We start from the raw sequence: 24,943 nt of genomic DNA on the forward strand, positions 1-24,943 counted from the left end.
CCCACCTTTTTTCCTCCTTAAAGAACCCAAGGCAGTGTACATTATTCTCCTCCTCTCCATTTTATCCTCACAACAACAACCTTGTGAGGTAGGCTGGGCTGAGAGTCTGCGACTGGCCCATAGTCACCCAGTGAGCTTCCATGGCCGAGTGGGGACTAGAACTCAGATCTCCTGACTCCCAGTTCAACACTCTAGCCACTACACCACACCGGCTGTCTTTCAATTTTCAATAATTTGAATAATTTCAATTTGTTATTTTAATTTTGAACTGGTGTCCATCCCTGTGTGTTTGGATCCAGTAAGGGGATCCAGTCCTGTTTAGGGTTATTTTAACGGTGTCCTCCAGGTGTCGGTAGAAGCTTGTGAAATAGGGCTGAACATTCCTAACCGTGCCAGCACCCTTTAAAAAAAATATATATATATTTTTTTTTACTGTGAATTTCAACCAAACCAAACAAACGAAAAAACAAAACAAAAAATTGGAAGTATAACAACAGCCTTTAAAGTCGCCAGTTTCAAATATTACAACCAGTCACAACTCCAAAGGCGCTATCCAAGAACTCTGAAGGAGCTTTGCACCTTGGATAGCTCCGTAGGAGTTCTGACTGAAACTTACTGCCTCACTGACAGCAGAGGGACACAGAGCACAAGGCAGCTTCCTATGTCGATATATTCCAGTTATTCATGCGAGCTCAATCCTAGATTTCTGCATGCATGTCTCTTTCCTGTTCTGCTGCTTTTGGCAACTGACGTTGCTCTCAGCCCAGCTCATGTCTCCATTCCTTTCCTGCATTTCCAGGTCCTGGACTTGGTCGAAGTCTTTCTGACCAAGCACGCAGAGAACCCGCTTGTCTTCAGCATCATCGATCCACTCCTCTCTGTGATCGAGGAGAGCATGAGTTCGGAGTCCAACAAGCAAGAGCAAGATTACCTCCGGAAGACTGCGGATATCTTCACGTGAGTTTATTTATTTCATTTCTATGCCGCCCAGTAGCCGAAGCTCTCTGGGCGGTTCACAAAAATTAAAGCCACAAAGCGCAGCGTAAAATAATGTAAAATATGAAAGCTTAAATCCACAAAATAACAGTGCAATCAGAATAAAACCTAGCAGCAATGCAGAGGTTGAAAATGCAGATATAAAACCCCAGAGCTAAAAGACTAGGATGCTAAAATGCTAAAATACCGGGGGAATCAAAAGGTCTTCACCTGGCGCAGGAAGGAGAACAGCGTAGGCGCCAGGTGAACCTCTCTAGGGAGCTCATTCCACAGCCAGGGGGCCACAGCAGAAAAGGCCCTCTTCCTGGTAGCCACCGGCCTCACTTCCTTTGGCAGGGGCTCCCGGAGAAGGACCCCAGAAGATGATCTTGGGGTCCAGGCAGGCACATATGGGAGGAGGCGATCCTTCAGATAACCTGGCCCCAGGCCATTTAGTTCCGGAGGAAGAGTTATTTTTTGTGTATGTGTGAAACACTAGCAGGAACATGTGAAGTTGCCTTATACCAGCTCAGGCCATTGGTCCATCCAGCATAGATCGGACTAGTCTTACCTGGCAACAGCTCTCCAGGGGCTCGAGACTTCTGGGGCAGGGTGGTAGAGCATGCATTTTGCATGCTGAAGACCCCAGATTCAGCTTTTGTATGGATTTTGATTGCATACCGCTTTGGGTCCCAATCTCGGCTGGAAAGTGGGTTATAAGAATAAACGCTATCCATGGGGTTTCTTTGGCTTACTGACTTGCATTGTGTGGGGTGTTCCTCTTGGCTTTCAGGAATAGTTTATGCAGATCCAAGCAGTACTGCAAAAATGTGGCCCCCATCCGGGAGGAACTGCATGCCCAGCTGGAAAGCCTGGTGAAGAGAGCTTGCAAGCAGAGTGACTCATCAGTAGCCCTCTACTGCTTCAGGTGGGTTGGTTGGACAGGTGACACTCACACTGGCTGGGTTCACACAACGTGCTAACCCACGCTGGGTGGTTGAGTGTGGGTTGTTTGTTGAACCGTGGGTGATCACGTTGTCTGAACCCAGGACATTTTCCGCAGGGTGGCTTGTTAATCACACCGTGTGGCTTGTTATCCACCCTGAACAACCCAGCAACAAACCTTGGGTTCTCAAGGTGGCTTGTTTGAGAAAAATAAGCCACACCGCATAGTTAACAAGCCACCCTGTGGAAAATGTCCTGAGTTCAGACAACATGCTAACACACAGTTCAACAAACAACCCACGGTTCAACAACAACCACGCTCAACTACTGAATGTGGGTTAGCGTGTTGTGTGAACCCAGCCACTCTCTTCTCTCATTTAGTGCTGTGGTTGAAAGGTGCCTGTATCCTTGCGTGCAGAACTTGGTGTCTGGAACCCTGAGGTTTTCAGTTAAATATTTTTTTTAAAAAAAAAACCCGGTATACTCGGTTTTAAAAGTAAACTAAAAGCAGGTTCCTAGCACTCATGGTTTTATAAGAAATCCACAGGCAGCAAACCATGTGTATGTTTTGGGCATTATTTTTCCTAAGCGGAGATGTTGCAGAATATTCTAGCCTTTCCCAACCTGGTGCCCTCTAGCTGTGTTGGACTACAATTCCCATACCCCCTCCCCCCAGCCAGCTAGCACCAGGCTGGGGAGGGCTGGAATATGGTGTTCTGCCTCCAGATGTGGAGGAGTCAGGAGAGACAGTTCATTGCTGGATGCACTCTTGTATTATGGGCAGAATCGAGAATTAGGCTCTGTGCTAAAAAGAAGCCCAAAGTGTCAAGAACATCTGCATTCCACAAGCTGTATGAACTCTGCACATTAAATATGATTTATTTTGCATAGGTTATTTTACTAGTTGAGTCGCAGAGAGTTACGTAGATGCCCATTTCTGTCTCCCCCCCCTCTCCAAATCCTGAGCACTGGAAATCCATCTTGGAATTTTCCTCCCTGTCACGCTTCACTTTCAAGCTTATTCTCACAGCCATAATAAGGTCTGGCAACTTGCTTTTTTATTTTCACAAATCACAAGATATAACAAGAAAAATAAGAGAGACACTTATAACATTTCAAACATAACATGAGGACTTGAATCATCCATGAACTTAGAATTCCAGCACATCACAAAGAGTGTCCAATTCTGAATAAACTTGTTTACAAAACTTGTTCTTTATATCTTCTTAAATAAGTCAATTTTATCACGTAGACCATGTCCCAGACTTTCTGGAACCAATCTTCATGAGACGGAATCTTGGTCTTCTTCCAGAAAGCAGCTCTCAGTATTTTACTAACTGTAAAAGGTTAACAATAAGCTCTGAGTCGCAAGTTAAATTTACGTCTTTAAGGGCGCAATCCTATGGCTGCTAGTCAGTGGCTAGACGGCCATAGGATAGGTTGGTTTCCAGGAACTGACCTCGGAGCCCACACTCCGAGGTTGGTTCCCTGAGAACCGACCTCCACCCACTCCCGCGCTGCCTACAAGGCCCCGTGCTCCGTGCTCGGAAGAGGCGCACGGAACGGCAAAAATGGGGGTGTTCCGGGGAGGGGGTGTCGGGGCGGAGAAGGCGGAAATACCGGTACGACACATCCTATGTGTTGTCTGGCTGCTGCTTCCCCCACTCCGACTTCCTGCAGCTAGAGAGCTGAAATCGGCTGTCAAGCCGCAAATGCAGGGCGGCTGAAGCGTGGAGGGGACGATCCCCTCTGCGCTTCTCCTGCCCTGCACTGGATAGGCGGTCGGCTCCAAATTCGGGGGTGGCCGCCTATCCCCATAGGATTGCACCCTAAGAGAGCCAACTAAAACGCACAACGGGACCATCGGTAGTATATAACTTGCTTTTTAAAATGGAAAGCTGACATAGTCTAGCTGCAGTTCTCCATGTCCTGGAAGCTTCTAGGATGGACTACTACGCTGCGCTTTGCGTGGGGCTGCCGTTGAGGACAGGACGGAAACTGCAGCTAGTCCAGAACGCTACGGCTAGACTGCTAAGAGGGATCAGGTGAGGAGATTGTATCTCACCCGGCTGGAAACAGCTGCTGGCTCCCATAAGTTTCTGAAGCTGAGTTCAAAGTGCTTGTTTGAATCTTTAAAGCTCTACAGGGCTTAGGATCCGAATACCTTTTGAACCACCTTCTCCCATGTCAATCTGCCCATTCAGATAGTCATTGGAGATCTTTCTGCAGGTGTCTAAAGCAACCTTCCCCAACCTGGCACCCTCCAGATGTGTTGGACTACAAATCCCTGACCGCTGACCCTTCTGGCTAGGGCTCATAGGAGTTGTAGTCCAAAACATCTGGAGGGCACTAGGGAAAGCGTGGTCTAAAGCGTGGCTGGTGGTGGCTGGAGAGAGAGCCTCTTCAGTGGTGGCTCCTCACCTTTTGGAACACCCTCCCCTCATTATTATTGTTGGGAGCCAGGCAAAAACATTTGCTTCCCCGGGTTTTTAAAAACAGCTAACGTTAGCATTTTAAACTTAGAGCAGTTTTTATTTTTCTGTCTATTTGAGCAGTGCATAACATTTTTTCTCTTGAGGGCAGCGTTCCCTTCAAGATGGGCTGCTTGGGGGAGGGATGGGTCCCTCTTGCTGGAACTGATCGCTCTCAAGAGGCTTTTAAAATTAGGGCAAGAACTGCAGGTTACCCACTCCAGGCCTCTTTGAATGAACTGCTGCTGTTTTAGTTCACCGTGTTTGTTTCTATGCTTGATTTTACTTTATTTTTCATTCAGCTTTTATTGTTTCCTACAACTTCCTTAGCTGTGACGGGAAGACAAGTGCATGCAAAATTGCAAGTTGTAAACTTACGTAAATAAGTAGATGAAGAATACAGAAGCTGTTCGCTTCTGAACAGGTGCTGTTCGCGCAGCGGGCAGGACGCGTAAGGCCTCACTGTGGTTGTCGGTGACGATTCTCTCCCCCTGCTTTTAGCGCGTCTTTATACCTCTTCCGGGTGTTGAGGGGAAATGCAGGAGCTGGGGAAGCTCAGCCGAAAACGAAGCTCAAAAGCGGTGAAGGAAGCGATGCGCCGGCTGGTCAGGTGAGGAGATCTGGCATCGTCCCGCTCGCTTCTCTTGTGCTGATAAACGCAGCTTGTGTTCTGCCGGCATGGCGTCTGTTCCGGGCTGCTACCGCAAGTCCCTCCCATCCCACCTTCTCCACCAGCCGGAGGCTCGCACGGAGCTCCTCCATCACAGCTTCCTGTCTCATCGGGGCCTTGGTCTCCTCCACGCAGGAGCCCTGGTCTCTTGTTACGAGGTGGACATCAAGTCTTGTGTTTTGAAGGAGGGAAGTGGAAATGACCTGTTTATATTCTTCAGATGTCTTTAGTAACCGAGGTGTGTTTAAATATGTGTCTACCAAATTCTGACTTTCTCTCTGTTGTGAAAGTACTTCAACAATTTACATACCTCTCTTGGTGACGGAGTGTGGCCAATGCGTCTCGGAGAGACGGTGCGGTGCGGTGATTAGGAGCTGTCGACTAGGACTGGGGAGAAACAGGTCCCTGCTTGGCCATGAAGCTTGCTGAGCAACCTTGGATCGATCTGTCTGTCTGTCTGTCTGTCTCATTCTCTCAGCCTAACCTACCTCACAGGGTTGTTGTGAGACAAAATGGAGGGAGGGACTTTGAACACTGCCTTGAGCTCCTAGCTGGAAAGGTGGGACTTAAATATAATATACACATACATTGGGGCACAATCTTATGGCTCCTGCGGGGCCGCAGGAGAGTGGGAATCCCCCCCTTCAAGGTCAGAGACGGCGCCCCGACCTTGGAAGGGGGAGTCGGAGAACTGCCCCGCTCCCCCTCGCAGCTGGCGCAGAGAGAACCACACCGGCTGTCCTCCAAGGTTGGAAAACCGACCGCGGAGAGGGGCAAAAGGTGGCATTCCAGTGGGCAGGGAGGGGAGGAGACTGGAGAAGCCAGAATCTGAGTTATCCTGAGCCCCTTCCAGCCTCTTTCCCTCCTCCCTGAAGCGCTGTGACTGGACGGGCTAAAAAGCTCATCTAGCAAAATCTGCAGGGAGTGGGGAAAGGGAGGGGGAGATCGCCTCCACCGCTCCTCCTGCCCTGCACTGGTTGATCAGAAGCCTCAGAGTTCAGGGCTTCCCATCACCAAGGGCGGAATCCATAGGATTGCACCCTTGCTCTTTTTTACTAACTTGGAGGATGGGTGAACCTGCCAACTAATCCGGCCTTTGTTTGGGAATTCCTCACCATCAGAACTCATGTGGGTGGCTACTGGAGATAGGGCCTTTTCTCTGGTGGCACCCAGATTTGTGGAATTCTCTCCCTTTACATGTCCTTTGGGCGGGATAGCTAATACTGGGCAGGATAATAAATTGGGCGGGATAGCTAATACTTTGGAAGACAGAAACAAAATTCAAAGTGATCTTGATAGACTGGAGTGCTGGGCAGAAAACAACAAAATGAAATTTAATAGGGATAAATGCCAAGTTCTGCACCTAGGAAAAAGAAACCAAATGCACAGTTACAAGATGGGGGAATACATGGCTCAACAACACTACAAGCGAGAAGGATCTTGGAATTGTTGTCGATCACAAGCTGAATATGAGCCAACAATGTGATGTGGCTGCAAAAAAGGCCAATGCTATTTGGGGCTGCATTAATAGAAGCATAGCTTCCAAATCCTGGGACGCACTAGTCCCCCTCTACTCAGCAGTGGTTAGGCCGCATCTGGAGTACTATGTCCAGTTCTGGGCACCACATTTTAAGAAGGATGCAGACAAGCTGGAGAGGTTTCAGAGGAGGGCAACAAAGATGATCAGGGGGCTGGAAACAAAGCCCTGTGAGGAGAGACTGAAAGAACTGGGCATGTTTAGCCTTGAGAAGAGAAGGCTGAGGGGAGACAGGATAGCGCTCTTCAAGTCCTTGAAAGGTGGTCACAGAGAGGAAGGCCAGGAGCTGTTCTCGATCATCCCAGAGTGCAGGACATGGACTAATGGGCTCAAGTGACAGGAAGCCAGATTCTGGCTGAACGTCAGGAAAAACATCCTGACTGTCAAAGCAATACGACCATGGAGCCCATTCCCTAGGGAGGTGGGGGGCTCTCCCACACTGGAGGCATTCAAGATGAGGCTGGACAGCCACCTGTCAGGGATGCTCTGACTTGGACTCCTGCACTGAGCAGGGGGTTGGACTCGATGGCCTTGTAGGCTCCTTCCAACCCTACTATTCTATGATTCTATGATGCTCTTGGCACCGTTATTGCTATGTTTTAGGCGTCAGGCAAAGTCTGTCCTTGTTTTCTTGTGCTTTTAGTGGCACTTCAGATTCTTTTTTAATCTGTTACCTTTTAACTGCTGCTTTTATCTTGTTTGTTTGCTGTTTCTTTTTCTACTTGATGTTGTTTTGATACTGTATCTTAACGTGTGTGATTTGTTTGTACGCTCCTTGGAGGGCGCTTGAAGCCGAAAAGTGGGGCATAAAACCCCCCCAATTCATAAGAAGCTACCATAGAGAGCACTTCAGCACGTCCTGCAAGTACCAAAAAGGGGCGTATTCAGACTCCCCCCCCCCAAGCTTACCTCAGAAGCCATGAGGGCTAGAACCTTGTGAAATAAAGCTAACATTCTGAAATGGTGAGGCAAAATCTGAGCTTCCACATTATGATAGACAGTGAAAAAAAGAAAGAAAAAGCACTCATGCAGTCCTGCCTTTGCTTATTTTCACACGTTTAGCTTGCAAGATGTCTGGATCTGGAGCATGGTACAAATTCTCTGCTCTGTACAGGCCTTGCACAGGGTTGTTCTTGATAACTGCTAAGCTGTTGTAATGATAGTGTGACTTGAAAAGTGCTTCTTTCTCTCTTACCCTCGTAGCACCCTGCTATAGGCAGCCTGGACTTGGGCCGGGTGACCACTGTGTACACGGAGGCTTTGAACTCGTTTTTGACCAAACGCAAGTGCCCGCTGACAGGATCCATGTTCCTTGATCTCTTCGAGCGCCACCCGGTAGGTAGAGGAACAGCCCGTCTTGTGTTCTTTCCACGTCATTGAGGGGTTTGTGTTTGCGCATTAAATGTTCAGTTGTTGCCCATCTGTTGCATCCAATCAATGTATCTTCCCACAAGGAAAGGGGTATTTTGTTCTCAGAGCAAACTTCCGTACCTAAGGAAATACGATTTGTCTCCCAGATTAGTCCGGGCTTTGCACAGCAGCCTGTGGTTGTGTAAATGTCAGGCACCTACTGGACAGTATCCATTACGTGAACAGAACAAGAAAAAAGCCCTGCTGGATTGGATGGAAGGTCTGTCCAGTCCAGCTTCCTGTTTCCCACAGCAGCCAGCAGGGAAGCCCACAACCAGGGCGTGAAGGCAATAGCCATCTCCAGTTGTTGGTTCCCAGTGACTGGTATTTGGTGGCTCACAGTCGCTAAACCTGGAGGCTGTTTATAGCCATCAGGGCAAGTTTTCATGGAAAGCCATATCTTCCATCCTCATCCCCCTTTAAAGCCCCCTAAACTGATGGCCATTGCTACAACTTGTGGCAGGGAGTTCCACAAATGATGTGCCATGTGAAGGAGGACGTCCTTTTCCCTTTCCTGAATCTCCTGCCAGACAGTTTCATTGGATGACTCCCATGTTCTGGTATTATAAAAGAGGGAGAAAGACTGCTGTTGGTCCACGTCGAGGGTGTCCCTTGTGACATTGACACCAGTCTCCACTAATCCCCCGGCCTCTCGTTTTCTTGAAGGTCATGTGCAAGCAACTCATTGACACGGTTGTGAAGTCCATCACAGAGGGGGCCCGGCAACACCAGCAGGTATGTGCAAATGCAGACAAACCGAGAAGGAAAACCGGGACGTGTGCAACTGGCAGGGGAATTAACTTCTTTTGTATGTGGGCTGGTGCAGGTGTAATGCTGCTGCTTTCTTAACCATATTTAAGAGATACTGGGTCTGTTCACACAACATGCTAACCCACATTCAGTGGTTGAGTGTGGGTTGTTTTGAACCGTGGGTTACTGTGTTGTCTGAATACAGCCAGGGTGGCTTGTTAACCTTGCAGTGTGGCTTATTTTCTCAAACAAGCCACCTTGAGAACCCATGGTTTGTTGTTGGGTTGTTCAGGGTGGTTAACAGGCCACACTGCATGGTTAACATTCCACCCTGGCTGTGTTCAGACAACACACAGTTCAACAAACAACTCACACTCAACCACTGAGTATGGATTAGTGTGGTGTGAACAGCCCCTGTGAGTGGGCTCTATTTCTTCTCTTCCTCCCCACCCTAGCACAAACTCCACATCCCCTTCCCTTCTTAGCTTTAACCATGGCACCAGTGCTAACCATGATTGGCAGTAATCAAGGTTCCTAGCTTTTAGCCAAGATTTGACACCAGAGTTTGAAGCAAGTTTGCTCATCTTTGTTGAAAGCCTTTGTTGGACTACAGCTCCCATCTTCTCAGACCATTGATCACGCCAGCTGGGGCAGGAGGACGTTTGGGAAAGGCTGTGCTAAACAATGGTTAGAGCCTAAAAAGGGGTGGAATGTGGATCAGAGAGGGAAGGAAGGAAGAACTCCCCCTTTCCCTCCCTTGTGGGCTCTAACGGGTTTGTGATGTATCTGTACTAGCGCTAGCAAAGTTTCCTCTTAATCAGGGTGTGCAAATAAGTGTCAAATCCTGGTTTCAAATCTTGGTCAAGATAGTAACCATGGTTAGTGCTAACCATGGTTAGCAGATGTACTAAACCATGGTTAAGACTCACAGGGAAGGGCGGGAGATTGGTGGTGATGGTGGGAGCCAGTAGTTCAACCCTAATTCCTTAACCATAATTATAGGTCAAAGGGCATGGTTTCCAACACCAGACAAGGCCCAGTATTATTTTTATTCCAATGCCGCATTCTCTCCCTCAGCTCTTGACCAGCTCTCTCAGTTTTTAAAATCCGCTGGTATTTTTCTGCCTCTGTTGACCCTTTATATATTTTGCCTCCTTTCCTTTTGGCAGTGCTGGGATTTTTCTCATTTCTTAACATGGCAGATGTGTTGTGTGGGGTGGGAGAAAACAAACAATTTGTAATAAATAGCTTCAAACAAATATTACCTGGGAAAGGAAGCCTTGATGGAGCTGCTGATGGTTTGCATCAAGCTTCTGGCTCCTATAGAGCTTTTTGCAATTCCAATAGTTATTAATTACTCGTGACGCAGAACGTGCCTGGAATATGAATCGGTGTGAAAAGGTTTCTGGTGGGTTCCCCCCCCCCCATTTTCCTGTGGGTCTTTCGGCTTCCTACCATTGTCAGCCTGACATTGTTCATAAGCATCGAACTCTTCACCTTCCAAATTCCAGACTGAAACATGCAGGGACGGGGCTTAATTCCCCTCACACGTATTCTGGCCCCCCACCCCTAATTCGATTTGATCTTATTGCTGTGACACTTCCCCCCCTCGGGGAAGCTGACCTTCAAAAAGGCTTCCTCGAGTCATTTAACTCTGGGTGAAGGGAATACGTTATTATTTCGGAGCACGTATGTTGGGACGGTGGAGGGGGGGAGAGACTCCCATTTATTTCTTTATTTTCCTGATTGAAATCTAATTTAGCTCTGTATGACTTGCAGACAAATTCTATATATATATATATATCTACCCAAGAGTAAGTTCCATGGAGTTAAATAGGCCTCACTCCTAGGTATAGGACTGTAGTTGTAGCTTATGTACCAGGATCTCAGGTGTTTTAGGAGATAACATCTTCGTAGTTTTCTTTTTAATGCTTAGCAGTTTCTCTCCCCCACCCTCTGTGTGTGGGTATGTGTGTGTACTTGTGCGTGTATAATATCAAGTTGCTTAGTACCCAAGGCTGGCCAAATTATGTTGGCACCTAAGGTAGAAAATCCCACAAGCCTTTCTCCATGAAATACAATATTAATACATTAAATAACTAACCATTTGCTGCCCTTTCATGACACCTAAAGTCAGCTGCCTCACTCTGCCTTATGTTAGGGCTGGCCCTGTAGTTGTTTTTTTTTTCTCTCTCTCTCTCTCTCTCCCCTCCAACCCCCCCCCCCCCAATCCCTATCTGTAATGTCTTGGACCTTTTTATAACATTGACCGTGTTTGTACGTAATGCAAAGACATAGTTTAACCATGATTTAGCAGCCAGGAGGAGGAATAAACCAGACTTCAGTTTTGCTTGAGCAGATTCCTGGTTTGTTACACGCGAGCCAGGAATTAATGGTTTAAAAGAAACTCTGTGGTCTGTTAAACAACTCAGGGAAAAACAATCCAGGGTTTACAGTTTGTTTGTTTCGCAGTTGACTAAGAGTTTCACTTAAACCACCATTCCTGGTTCACATGGAACGACAAGCCAGGAATCTGCTGAAGTGAAATTGAAGCCTGGTTTATCCCTCCTCTTGGCTGCAGGGCAGCAGGAGAGGGGAGGGCGGAGCTTGGTGTGGGTCCCTTTCTGCTCATGTGCATAATTCCAAATTCTATCTTTCCATGATGTGGAAATTGTGTGGCTCTGTCATAACTAGGGTTGTACAAATTGTATTAAATCCATTCCGTCTGTGTTTCGCAGGTTTTCAGACGCCTCTCATTCCGTCGTCCGCACATTAACAGAATCAGATTTTTTGCTGCCAAATTTGTGCGAATTCATATTTGTGCCAATGCTCAGCTGTGCAAATTTGTACATGCGAAAATGCGCAAATCCCCCCCGGTGCGCAGTTTCACACTTTAGCCTATGGGGGAAATGCACATTTTGGCCGGTTTTTTAATAATTGTGCATCATTTTCTACAATGAAATTTGCGCAAAATTCGGGAAAGTTAGAACACCGGTTTGTAAGTCTGCGGAATCCGCCCGACAGGGGGAAAGCCAGTCCGGTCAGAATCTGCAGGTCAGATTCATGAAAATGCGAACTCATTTGGTTCCGTTGCAGATTTCTCTGACATCCCTAGTCATTTGTTGTTCAGTCGTTAAGTCGTGTCCAACTCTTCGTGACCCCATGGACCGTAGCACGCCAGGCCTTCCTGTCCTGCGCTCTCTCCCAGAGTGTGCTCAAGTTCATATTCATTGCATCGGTGATGCTATCCAGCCATCTCATCCTCTGCCGTCCCCTTCTCCTCTTGCCTTCAATCTTTCCCAGCATCAGGGTCTTTTCCAGGGAGTTTTCTCTTCGCATTAGGTGGCCAAAAATATTTGAGCTTCATCTTCAGTATTTATTTTTATTTTTATTATTATTTTATTATTAAATTTATTAATCGCCCATCTGGCTGGTTACCCAGCCACTCTGGGCGATGTACAGCGTATAATAAAACAGTTTAAAACAATAAAATTCTACAATAAAAACGTTTTCTAAAATACCCTAACCCACCCCAAATGTCTGCCTGAACAACCACGTTTTTGATGCATGGCAGAAGCTCATTAAAGAGGGGGCATGGTGGAGTTCCCTAGGGAGGGAGTTCCACAGAGTGGGGGCCACCACAGAAAAGGCCCTCTCCCTTGTCCCCACCAGTCTAGCTGTCCTGGCTGATGGGACAGAAAGAAGGCCATCCAAGGCTGATCTTGTTAAGCTGCCTGTCTGGTGTTGCTGGAGGCACTCCTTAAGATAGGCTGGGCCAGAACCATATAGGGTTTTAAAGGTCAAAACCAACACCTTGAATTTGGCCCGGAAAACAACTGGTAACCAGTGCAACTCCTTAAGCACTGGAGTGATGTGATCTCGCCGGCGGCTGCCTTTAATCAGGCGAGCCGCCGCATTCTGTACCAGCTGCAGCTTCCGAACTGTCTTCAAGGGTAACCCCACGTAGAGTGCATTACAGTAGTCTAAACGAGAGGAGACCAGGGCAGGTACTACCGATGGGAGCAGATGGTCGGGAAGGAAGGAGCGCAGCTGCCGTATCAGATGGAGCTGATACAGCGCTGTCCGGCTCACAGCTGACACCTGAGCCTCCATGGACAGCTGGGAGTCCAAAATGACCAGTATCTGTCCTTCCAATGAGCACTCAGGGTTGATTTCCTTTAGGATGGACTGATTTGACCTCCTTGCAGTCCAGGGGACTCATAAGAGTCTTCTCCAGCACCACAGTTCGAAGGCATCGATTCTTCGGCGCTCAGCCTTCCTTACAGTCCAGCTCTCACAGCCATACTTTGCTACTGGGAAAACCATAGCTTTGATTAGACGGACCTTTGTCGGCAAGGTGATGTCTCTGCTTCTTACTATGCTGTCTAGGTTGGCCATAGCTTTCCTCCCAAGGAGCAAGCGTCTTTTAATTTCATGGCTACAGTCACCGTCTGCGGTGATCTTGGAGCCCAAGAAAGTAAAATCTGTCACTGCTTCCATTTCTTCCCCTTCTATATGCCAGGAAGTGATGGGGCCAGATGCCAAGATCTTAGTTTTTTTAATGTTGAGTGCTAAACACTGCTAGGAATAACTGTTTAACAGCTAGGAATAACTGCACACTTCCATATGTGGGGGCGTCCTCCAGGCAAGATTCCAGTGTCAAGTGGGCTATCTCTTATAAGATTTCTTTCTTTGCCTATTTACTCATTTACCTATTTTGCCACATGCCTTTAAATTGTTGGGAACTGCCCAGGGAGGTTCGGCTATTGGGCGGTATAGAAGTGTAATAAGTAAATGAATGAATGAATTAACAAACCCAGAGGTTTCGTCATGTACCTCACAGCAGGTTGCAGAGTTGCAAGAGCGCCCCTATAGTTAAGGCAGGAGTTAGGAGTCCCTAACAAATAAATCACCATTGTAAACGCCACAATACATGGAACAATCAGCAACAGGAATCCAGTAACCACCAGTAACCTTGAGACTCCATGATTTGCTTGGATTAAAAAAAGGGATATTCCTTCCCCACCCTACAAACTCATTCCAGCACACAACTACTTATGACTAAAAGTACAGCATGGCATTAAAAAAAATAAAAGATCCTCCCCCTACCTCCCGGTTAAGTATTCACTTATGCCCACGTTAGCAATAAGGCGATGACTCATTTACACAAAAGCATCTGCCGTTGCCTGCCTTTGCTGTGGATGACTTCCACCAGGTGGTGAAGGGAGAATTCATTAAAGAACATTTTGCATGAAGAATGGCCGGTAATAAAGCAGATTTTATTTATTTTTTTAAATCTGCTCTCACAATCTCTCTCGTAGCTCTTTTGAAATACAGCTAGTACTTACCTCAATGATTTAAAATGTATCATATTTATTGCACTTTTTTAATGCCATCCTTCCTCCAAAAAGCTCAGGGCGGTGTACGTGGTCTCACCCTCCCTTTATTGTCACACCGATGCTGTGTGTGTGTGTATGTGAGAGAGAGGGAGCATCCCCAAGTGAGCTTCAAGTCCAAGCCAGGATTTGAACCCAGATCTCCTTAGTCTGTGGGGTTCTCCCCGTTCTTCCCTTTCAGAATACAGGGATTCAGGTGACAAACTTCCCCACATGCTTTGAAATAATGAAATAATGTGGGGTCAGGGGAGTATGTGGGTGGGCCTTTCCTGCTGCCCACGCCCTCTGTGCATGCGGCTGGTGTGTGCAGAGGCTGCACACAGCTCTGTACATGTAGAAACATTTTAATTGTAAACTGCCCAGAGAGCCTCAGCTTTGGGGCAGTATAAAAATGAAATAAGAATAAGAATGAATAAGAATTAATCATAGAAAAATAGAGCTCCCTTGGGCCAGGATCACCCCTTCACATGAAGGAGCATTCAGGCGCATAGAGCATATGCCAGCCAAGCGTGCGTGATGGGACCGTTGGATGCATTGTTCGTTGGAGTGGGCCCAGCCTGCATGTTCTGAGAATTGTACTAGCCTTGAGACTCCTTGATTTGCTGGGCGTGAAAATGCTTTTTCTTTTTTTTAAGAAGCTGAACTTGGTTGTAGAAAAAGTCACAATCCAAACCATTGTGTTTGATATATTATTGTGTGACTTCTTTATTTCTCAGTGACCATATTAAACCGGAAACCTAAAGAGCGAAATTACCTGTCATCTACTGAGCCAAATGCTTCTTAATTCTATTTTCCTGCTTTGCATAGTTGATTCTTTCTCTCTCTTCCTGTTTTTAAGGAAACGGCCCATTTTAGACAAGATGGGAAGGAGCCTAGGCCTACTAAATGAAGAAGAACCAGACAAGCACTTAAGCAATTTTAATTTTAGGCGAGTCAGTTGATCTTTTTCTGTCTATTCTCATGAACCTCCTGCTTCTTTGGTTCAGTTATCCTGCCACGTCACTCTCCAGGTATCAGTTCTTTTTATTCAAAAACACAGTTTTTTGGCACCTTTTTAAAAATGGCAAAATTTATGGTGGCTTAAGGGTTTGTGGACTAGAATCCACTTCACTGGATGCATGAAGTGTTATCCTGAGTTAAGCATTATCCTCAGTACATGAGTGCAGGAGAAAAACCTGTAAAAAATGAGATCAGTGGAGAATGAAATGCAAAAGGTGTGAATTGTGACAATCACGTGAAACCTTAAATGTACATAAAATAACCACAGTGCCCTTTCACAGAACAGTGTTGATGATAACATAGACACCTTGGCATTGCTCAGTTAATACCTGGAGTGGGATTAAAACCTGTTACATCAATTCAAGGCCCATGTGAAAGAACTGAACTTCTTGATAAGTTGTAATTCAGCAGTTTCGTGCTGGAGTCTCCCTTTGTTCAGGGGAAGTGTCTTTGTTCAAGAATGGCTGCTCTATAGTCAGTAATATAGTCCACACCTAAAAAAAAGAGATTGTCGAGCTGGAAAAAGTGCTAAGGAGGGCAACTCACATGATCAAGGTGCTGGAGCATCTCCCCTATGAGGGAAGGTTACAACAGCTGGGATGGTTTAGCTTGGAGAAAAGGAGGGTCAGGGGAGACATGAGAGAGGTGCACAAAATGATGCCTGGTGTGGAGAATGTCAATGGGGAGACATTTTTCTCCCTCTCTCGAAATACTAGGACCCAGCGGGGTCATCCTATGAAGCTGGTTGGTGGTAAATTCAGGACAGACAAAAGGAAGGACATCTTCACACAGGGCAGAGTTAATTGTGGAATTCCCTAACACAAGATGTAGTGACGGCCACCACTTTGGATGGTATTAAAAGGGGGTTAGACAAATTCCTGGAGGAGAAGACTATCAATGGCTACTAGTCACGATACCTATATGCTACCTCCAGTATCAGAGGCAAGTAAGCCTATGTACACCAGTTGCTGGGGAAAATGGGCGGGAGGGTGCTGTTGAATTCATGTCCTGTTTGTGGGTTCCCTTCGACAGCTGGTTGGCCACTGTGTGAACCAAATGCTGGACTAGATGGACCCTTGGTCTGACCCAGCAGGGCTCTTCTTACGTTCACCCAAGTCCTGTGAGAGGGATGTATTGCCCACTTTTATACACTGGTGTATCAAATCTGGGTTGCTGATGTGGGAGAATATTCCAGAAGCAGAAGTCCTATGTGGTGCATGTCTCAAACCTCATTTTGTAAAAAGGCAGGGTTTTGGTATAGGTGTTTAGTTTAGTTTTCTGTTTACACCCCCCCCCCTTTACTGGAAACCCCCAGACCTCTGTTTCCTTCAGCGATCATTTTGTGTATTTCCTGCTTTTGCTGGCAGTGTCTCGTAGTATCAACTTTCTTCTGCCTAAGAAGGGAGGTTCCAGATCTTGGGGGGCCTTTAAATCAGGATTGTCACCTGATTTAAGGAAGTCTTAATTGTATGAGTTTTAGCCAATTTTAATCAGTTATATTTGCATCTGAGTAAAAAACAACAACCAATAGTCCCAAAGCACAAAATAATTCTTAGTTTGTACATGGTGCATGCCTGTGGGAATTCCCACAAATTAATTTTACACTTTGTGTGAAGGACCTCCTTCTGCCTGTCTTGAACTGACAGCCCCTTGATGTGCTATCAGGTTCTCTCTGTCTCTCTCTTTCTGTGCTTTTTTCACAGCGTACATAATTTTATAAACCTCTGTCATGACCTCCTTTTTCAGTTGTCTCTTTTTCTAAACTTGGAAAGCTTTGGGACAGTTTTAGCCTTCTCTCAAAGGTACGCTGCTCCAGTCCCTTTTATCATTTTGGTTGCGTCTTTCTGCAGCTTTTCCAGCTCGACGACACCCTTCCTGAGATGGGTGCAAGCCAGATAAGGCAACGATCCCTTGTACATCAGAGCAGGGAGAGCAGACAGCCAAGGATCTGAACAAATTGCTTTGCAGAATCCAGAATCGTCACCTTGCATCCAGTTGACAAGGTTTAAGGCCTGTTTGCACCAATTGAGAACCTATTTAGCTTTGTTCGGGAGATGACCTCTGAGAGCTGCCTTATCTTCATTGCCACAGGTTGCAAAGGATAATGAGAGCTCCCCGTCTTGAGAAAAACAGATGAATTGCTCACCGGAGCGTGGCCAACCTGTCTCTCAACAGCCGACTCTCTTAGCGAAAATGTACAGGGCAGTCCGCGAGGACCTGTAAGGCTGAGTAATTTCCCTAACACGCCTGAATTATATTTGCCCATTGACGCGTAGAGAGCAGAGGCTCTTAAAGAGATACGAGCTTGACAAGAATCCACACCGGCACATTTTTGCCGAATCCATCAAGCATAGCCTGAGGGGAGTATATTGACTCAGTTACAAGGTCATAGATAGTCTGTAATTTTGAGGTACCTTTAAGGAGCCTTTCTTGAGTTCTCCTCATTTGTACTCCCCCTTTAATCGGACTGCTTGACCAGCAAGGGAGCATAGTGGGTAGCGCAGGAACAGACGGTATCACTAAAGTTCTGTGGAATTCTCCTCAGCAATTTCAGAGCTCAGCTGTTTGCTAGTTGTCCCATGATATATGAATATTTACTGAAAACATCAGAATATTTGTTATTGGTATCAGGCTTCCATTGATAGTTGCTGGTGTTTTATACTTGGCATACGAAGTGACTTGGTAGGACTCTAGCGTTTGGTTAGATGAATCGATCCAAAGGTTTTTAATTGACTAAGGAGGTGTCCCGCATCGATCAGCTGGGCTGCATTAACAGAAGCATTGTGTCCAGTTCATGATAAATCATAGTTCCACTATTCTGCTGGTCAGCACTCATCTGGAGTAGTGTGTCCAGTTCTGGATGCCACATTTTAAGACGGCCACGGCCAAAGTAGAAGGTGTCCAGCACATGCCCTCTATAGTGTGGGGTCTGGAAACCAACTCCTACGAGGAACAGTTTTATTCTCCTGTTTATTGCTCAGTCCTTGGATTCATTTAGTTTATTTGTACTGTCTTATTGGATATTATAGCCAGTGTGTGTAGTGGTGAGAGGGTTGGACTGGGAGCTGGGAGATTCTGATTTTAGTCCCCACTCAGCCATGGATGCTGACTGGGTGATTTCAGGCCAGTCACAGACTCACGGGGTTGTTGTTGTGAGGATAAAAGGGAGAGGAAGACGATAATGTCAGCTGCCTTGGGTTCCTTGCAAGAGGAAAACAAGGCGGGATATAAATGCAATAGATAAATAAAATAAATGAATATTATATATATTGATATTTCTACTATGTATTTATCTGCCAACGTTATGGTTATTTGTAATGGATCCTATTGTGTTTTGGGAACGTTGTTGTGTTTATTGCTGCTTGTTATCTTAGAAATTATATTTATTCATTGGTTATGTTGCGAGCCCCGTTGGGCACAATTTTGTGGAAAAGCGGCATAGAAATAAAAAGATGACAGTGAGTTGAAAGAGCTGGGCATCCGTGGCTTCGAGAAGAGAAGCTCAAAGGAAGATGTGATTGCGGTCTTCAAATCTCTGAAGGAGCGTCACGCAAAAGGCGGAGCTGATTTCTTCTCTGTTGCTCCAGGGGGCAAATGGCAAGTGGGTGGAAATGGCGAGGAAGCAGATTTCAGCTAAACATTAGGAGAAACTTCCTAAAGGTAAGAGCTGTTTGGCAGTGGAACAGACGGCCTTGGGAAGTGGTGGGCTGGAGGCATTTAATTGGAGACTTGGATGGACATCTGTCAGGGATGTTATAGTTGCAGGTTCTTGCATTGAGCCTGTGTGTGTGTGTGGGCTACATGACCTCCAAGATACCCTCCTACAATTCGGTTACTGTGCTCCAGATTCTTTTTACCCCCCCCCCATTTTTTTTTAAATAAAAGGATTGATAAGAACTGCCAATTTTATTCCATCCTCTGTAAAGGAGAAGGGGGAGTGTACCGTCTAAGTCAGGGTCAACTGGAAGATCTCTGACAATAGCAGAATCCCCCCACCCCCTGTTAGGTTGCTGAAAAAGGAAGCTCGTGGGCAGACGTTGGTTTTTGCGTGACAGGACTTGTGAGCTTGGTGATTTACTGAACACAAATTCCTGGACTGAGCGTGTGCCCAGAGAGACGCCCTGTTCCTTAATTCTTAGTGTATGTCTGTCCGCCTGAGCCGCTGTTTTGCACCACTTGGTACATCTCAGGGTTCTAGTACTCATCATCTAAAAGCAGAGGAACTTTTTCTTCAGAGTGGTTATCTTTATCCATATGATGATTTCACCATCAATCGACCGCCATTTCTTTAATCTCACAGACAGCCCTAAGTAATATTTAAGTACTTGAATGCTGATTCAACTGTGTGGAGCACCGGACATCCTGTTTAAGCAGACACATTCTGAGCGTGTCGCTAAGCGGCCTCTTGAACTGAGCTCTTAACGCATTAAATGACCAGCCCGTGAAATGTCTCTGCAGGTTTCCGCCCATTTAAAGAGGGTGGGATGGAGACCTTTTGCCATGGTGTTCAAGGCCCACGTGCCAAGTATGTGGCAGGATTATTACTGAAGTGCGAAGGAGCCAGCTGCCAAAGGTTAGCTGAAAGCATCTTCAGGACAGAAAGCACACACAAGCTCTTTTGCCAGGCTCTCCATTATTTTTATGACGACATGGCATGAGCTGTCGTCTTGTGTTGATTTAGGGGTGGCGATGGGGGAATGTGTTTGCTTTAAGACGTCGATGGGGCTTGACGGCCGGCAAGAGCCGGGAGCTGTGGATTGTGCGGGTGTGCACGCATGCAGCTGTGGTAGCACCATGTTTCTTACTTAGAATCATAGAATAGTAGGGTTGGAAGGGGCCTACAAGATCCTCGAGTCCAACCCCCTGCTCAGTGCAGGAGTCCAAGTCAAAGCATCCCTGACAGGTGGCTGTCCAGCCTCATCTTGAATGCCTCCAGTGTGGGAGAGCCCACCACCTCCCTGGGTAATTGGTTCCATGGTCATATTGCTCTGACAGTCAGGACGTTTTTCCTGATTTCAGCTGGAATCTGGTTTCCTGTCACTTGAGCCCGTTATTCCGTGTCCTGCACTCCAGGATGATGGAGAAGAGATCCTGGCCTTCCTCTCTGTGACAGCCTTTCAAGGACTTGAAGAGCGCTATCCTATCTCCCCTCAGCCTTCTCTTCTCAAGGCTAAACATGCCCAGTTCTCTCAGTCTCTCCTCACAGGGCTTTGTTTCCAATCCCCTGATCATCTTCGTTGCCCTCCTCTGAACCCTCTCCAGTTTGTCTGCATCCTTCTTAAAAAGTGTGGTGCCCAGAACTGGACACAGTACTCCAGATGAGGCATGCTAAAATGTGAAGGTTAAGTGGTGCTTAAGAACGTCGCATGCAGCAATTTTAGCCTTCCTTTGACAATCCCACTCATTGTTTGGCCTCTTTTGTGTTACTGTTTGCGTAGGAACCGAACGCAAGCAGTACCTTTGGCCAAGGGGATTTAAGAGCGAGAGAGGATGTAGAGGGGGATTGCCTCGGCCCTAATTCACCCTTTTGCTGACCTTTTGGAAGGCTCATATTTACAGCAAGCTCCTGCAAAGCCCCTCCACGGAGAAGCAAGCTGTTGCATGAGACGACGCAACATCTTTTCAGCCCATTTTTGTGTGTGGCTGTATTGAAAGCTGTATACCAGCCAGGCCTGGATTCAGTGCTAGGGTTCCTTTGCAGACCAGACACCGGATGCCACTTTGGAGACGCTCTTGGGGGCCACATTCCAGTGGTGGGAGGGGCCAGAGGTAAAAGTGGGCAGGGCTGAAAAATCCAACCCCCTTCCAAATTCCAGTCTTACCAGTTTATAGGAAGTGTGTCTACTCAATGTCAGCATGAGCAGCCGGTCTACTAATAAGCAGGACAAGCCAGACTGTCCTGAGCAGGACTGCATCACTCAGCAGCCCTTTCAAACAGCATCCCAAATATCAAGCCTATGCATGTCTGCTCAGAAGTAAGCATGAGCATCATGTCTGTTCAGAAATAATCAGGCTAAATCTGCAGGACAAGGCTCAAAAGTAAGGTCGCCCTTTCAGGGCTAAGCAGGGGAATGCATTTCTCTCCAATCAGCTGCTGATCAAAGAGCTTCTTCCCTGACAGGCCCCCAATGACAATGCATTCCAGAGGTGTGGGGCCACTGCGGAAAAGGCTCTGTCTCATATACTTTTCCCCTAACTGCCCTCAAAGATGGGCAGGTGAGAAGAGTCCCTACTGCTGATCTTCAAGTGTGGGCAGGCTTATATGGGTGAAGGCAGTCCTTCAAGTAATTTGGCCCCATGTATAATAATAGTTCCTTTGGAACTACTACTACTACTACTACTACTACTACCACCACCACCACCAATAATAATAATAATATTTTATTAAAGGGATTATATTTACATCTATTTAAAATATTTTGTTGAGTGGCCATAAGATGGCTCTCTTGGTTGTGAATTGCTTGCTTCAATTTACCGGTAAACTGTTGTGGTTAAACACGTGTCTAGAGTGTCAGTCACCCCACATCTACAGCCTAACCACCACATTATTGGGAAGGGAAAGTTTAAAAGAAGGGAGGTGGGACTGTTTAGGAGGAAAGAGATCCTTAAGGGGTTGCTCAGGGGGTCCAGGTCATAAGGGGAACCCTGACAGCAGCCTAAAAATACTTTAAAGAAAGAAATAACAAGCAGCCGCTGATATTTTTTTCTGGGAGGTTTCTACTCCAGGCTGTTTTTACACATTATGTAGCAATGACCCCAAGTTGGCTTCCAAATATGTAGTCCAAAGGGTGGTTCTCCAAAACGTTATCAGGGTGGAGAGTTGATTTTCCCCGGCAGTCAGTGGGAACTCCTTCTCAGGGGTTTGAAGGATGAACCCAGCCGCCAAGAAGCCCTCAGGGCGTATTATGGGAATTCGGTGATGATCTCCAGGCCTGTTCCTGCCCTCCCCCAAGTTTTAAAATCAGCTGCTGGGAGGGAAAATTTTGCCCTAGGAGAGGGACTAACTCTGCTAACCCCAGTGCTATGTCCTCAACTGAAATCTTGCCCCTCGCCCCCCACTCCCAGCGTGCCAGGGAGTGTATTGTACCTGGTATCATTCCCCTTCTGCTGCTAATTGCAGCTGGGGGGGGATTTCTGCTGGGGAAACAATGCGGAGGGAACGGTTGAGCCCCCCCCTTCCCCAAATCCTGATCCAGCTTCCCTCCTCCCCAAGACTACCTTTATGGGGTGTGTGTGTGCTGTGTGCGTGTGTTAAAAGACACTTGGGGGGATTAAACATGACTGTATCCTGCCACATTTATAACTTAGTCCACCGTAAAACAGATGTTCAGTTACTAGAAGTGATTAATTTGTTGTCTTTTTGTGTCCTGTCCCCCCCCCCATTGATGTGAGTTTTCCGGAAAAAATTTGAATTGGTCATTTGCATGGGCAAATTTTCAGTTGGCATGAGAAAATCGTCTAACGCCCTGCAGCAGGGGTGGGGAGTGCGTGGCCCTCCAGATGTTTTGGCCTACAACTCCCATGATCCTTCACTGTTAGCTGTGCTGGCTAGGGATGATGGAAGTTGTAGTCCAGCAACATCTGGAGAGCCACAAATTGCCCACCCATGTTCTAGAAAGATCTAATTTAGCATGTTTATTTTACTTGTATTTAGTAAATAATGCTAAAAAAAAATTATTCCCTGTTAATTTTTTGCCCAACACACCTCAAGTAGATTTTCGATAAGGAACGGTAGACAAATATTGTAAATAAATAAATAAATAAAAATAAGTATTTGACCTGAGATATTTGAGGGGGGAAAATAAAATACACTTAATGTGATTTAAATATTTTATTATGTATCGGAATCCTTGTAAAAATGTAAAGACAATAGCATGTAGTTCCCTTACATTGGTTAAATTTAAGAAAAAAACATAGGTACTGAAAACTGTTGACACAGTAATTAATTTTAACAGCCCAAAGAAAAATGCACGATATGCTGACAACCACTTATCTACTTTAACAGGGTTCACTTCTCCTTCACTGAGGTTGCTGGGGCACCTTCATTTTCACTGTCACTATTTATTAGTTCCATTTCACTCTCAGACATATATGTATTTCGGTGACATATATGTATGCTTGGGACAAGCCCCTGAAAAACGTTAACTACGCCTTTGAAACTGCCAGGCAAGCTTACCTAACGTTATATTTGTTATTTTTACTAGTGAACTTATGAAACTGATTTTTTTCCATGGAAAAATGAAGCGCTGGAAACATTTTTCACACCATATCACTGGTGCCCCCCAGTAACTGATTTCATTGTTGCGCACATCTTTGTGGGGGTGGCGAGAGAGAAGACAGATGTCTGTAAAAAGAGGCTGCTTTTTAGCATCATCTTCGTACCCTCTGGCACAGCCTCCCCCAAATTGGCACCCTCCAGATATGTTGGACTACAACCCCCAGCATGCTGGCTGGGGGATGCTGGAGGTTCTAGTCCAACACACCTCGAGGGCACCAGATTGGGGAACGCTGATCTTGCATGTAACGATTCTGGATCCTCTGTTCTATTTTTATCCCCGCGTGGCCGCTGGGGTATGTCTTTATTTTTGTCAGCTCCTTGGTCTGTCTCCTGCTAAATGGTGTCGATGGATAATAGGTGAACCGTGCAAATGCATATGATAATACAGAGAAAACATAATGGGCTTTCCTGGGGCGTCCCCTTTGCGTTGGCGCTTTGAACACTCAGGTTTCCTTAAAGGGACTTTGCATGCATGTCAGCTCCAGGCTAAGGTTGAGTGCTGCCCTCAGAAGCCGCGCGCACATCAAGACCTTTTCCTCAAACAAATCCTTTTCTCCCTGACGTGTGTTGAAATTGTTCCCGGGACTGGGAGGTGGTATATCCTAGTGGCTGAGGTTGTGTTCCTATGCATGTTTAGACAGAAAAAAGTCCTACAACTCTCAACGTGCCATGGTGGGAGCTGTGGACTTTTTTTTTTTGTCTAAACCTTCATAGGATTGAGGCTCAAGAGATTCAGGAAGCCCCCAGCTCAAATCCCATCTCCTGCCCTGAGCTCACTACTTGGCCTTACACAAGCCAATTTCTTTCTCTTGGCCTCATCCTTCTTATCTCTGTTATGGGGATAATAATACCTACCTTACAGGGTCGTTGTAAGGCAGGGGTGTTGAACCTCAAGCTGCCGGCCACATCCAGCCCTCTGAGGTTCCTGAAATGGCCCCGCCCTCTTTCCCCCCACAACCAATTGTTTGATGGTTTCCCAGATTTTGCACAATTTTTCCCCATTCTGGAAGATTGAAATGCTTCTGCAAAGGTGCAGTTACTGGCAGTAAGAAATTATGCCAGTGGCTTTGTGTTTGGCTCCGCCGCATTTGTCATTGCCCCACCCACCACTGGAATGAGGCTCCCGAAACCTTCTCCAAAACTGAATTTGACCCTCAAGCTGAAAGAGGTTCGACACCCCTGTCGTAAGGATTTCAAGAAAATATATGTGTAATGAGTAATTCTGAATATTGGTTTACGGTTTCAGATAGATAGATAGATTGATTTACATTTACAGATAGGTAGATAGGTTTACGTAAACATTACATAAACATTGTTTTATGTTTTCAGATAGATAGATAGATAGATAGATAGATAGGTAGGTTTATGTTTTGAGAGCGAGAGAGAGATGGTAGATTGGTTTACATATTCAGATAGATAGGTTTACGTAAACATTACATAAACATTGGTTTATGTTTAGAAATAGATAGGTTTATGTTTTTAGATAGGTGGGTTTATGTTTTGAGAGAGAGA

The 24,943-nt window shown here is 46.2% G+C and overlaps 1 protein-coding gene across 4 annotated transcripts in view; it reads left to right on the top strand.

Moving 5' to 3' along the window:
* MYBBP1A (MYB binding protein 1a) overlaps window positions 1–24,943 on the top strand; it is an 84,743-nt gene that overhangs the window by 39,458 nt on the left and 20,342 nt on the right. For 2 of the 4 annotated variants that reach the window (XM_084823093.1, XM_084823092.1), the window contains exons 19-23: window positions 800–957; window positions 1,769–1,903; window positions 4,893–5,001; window positions 7,802–7,933; window positions 8,675–8,743. In XM_084823093.1, the coding sequence (XP_084679219.1) occupies window positions 800–957; window positions 1,769–1,903; window positions 4,893–5,001; window positions 7,802–7,933; window positions 8,675–8,743 (603 nt within the window). Of the gene's footprint in view, window positions 1–799; window positions 958–1,768; window positions 1,904–4,892; window positions 5,002–7,801; window positions 7,934–8,674; window positions 8,744–14,992; window positions 15,059–17,244; window positions 17,358–24,943 lie in introns of those variants that run through there. The other 2 variants (XM_084823095.1, XM_084823094.1) reach the window with 2 other exon arrangements.

This window comes from Heloderma suspectum, chromosome 16, assembly GCF_057233095.1.
Source record: "Heloderma suspectum isolate Gila_16-S chromosome 16, 16-S_ref, whole genome shotgun sequence".
NCBI lineage: Eukaryota > Metazoa > Chordata > Lepidosauria > Squamata > Helodermatidae > Heloderma > Heloderma suspectum.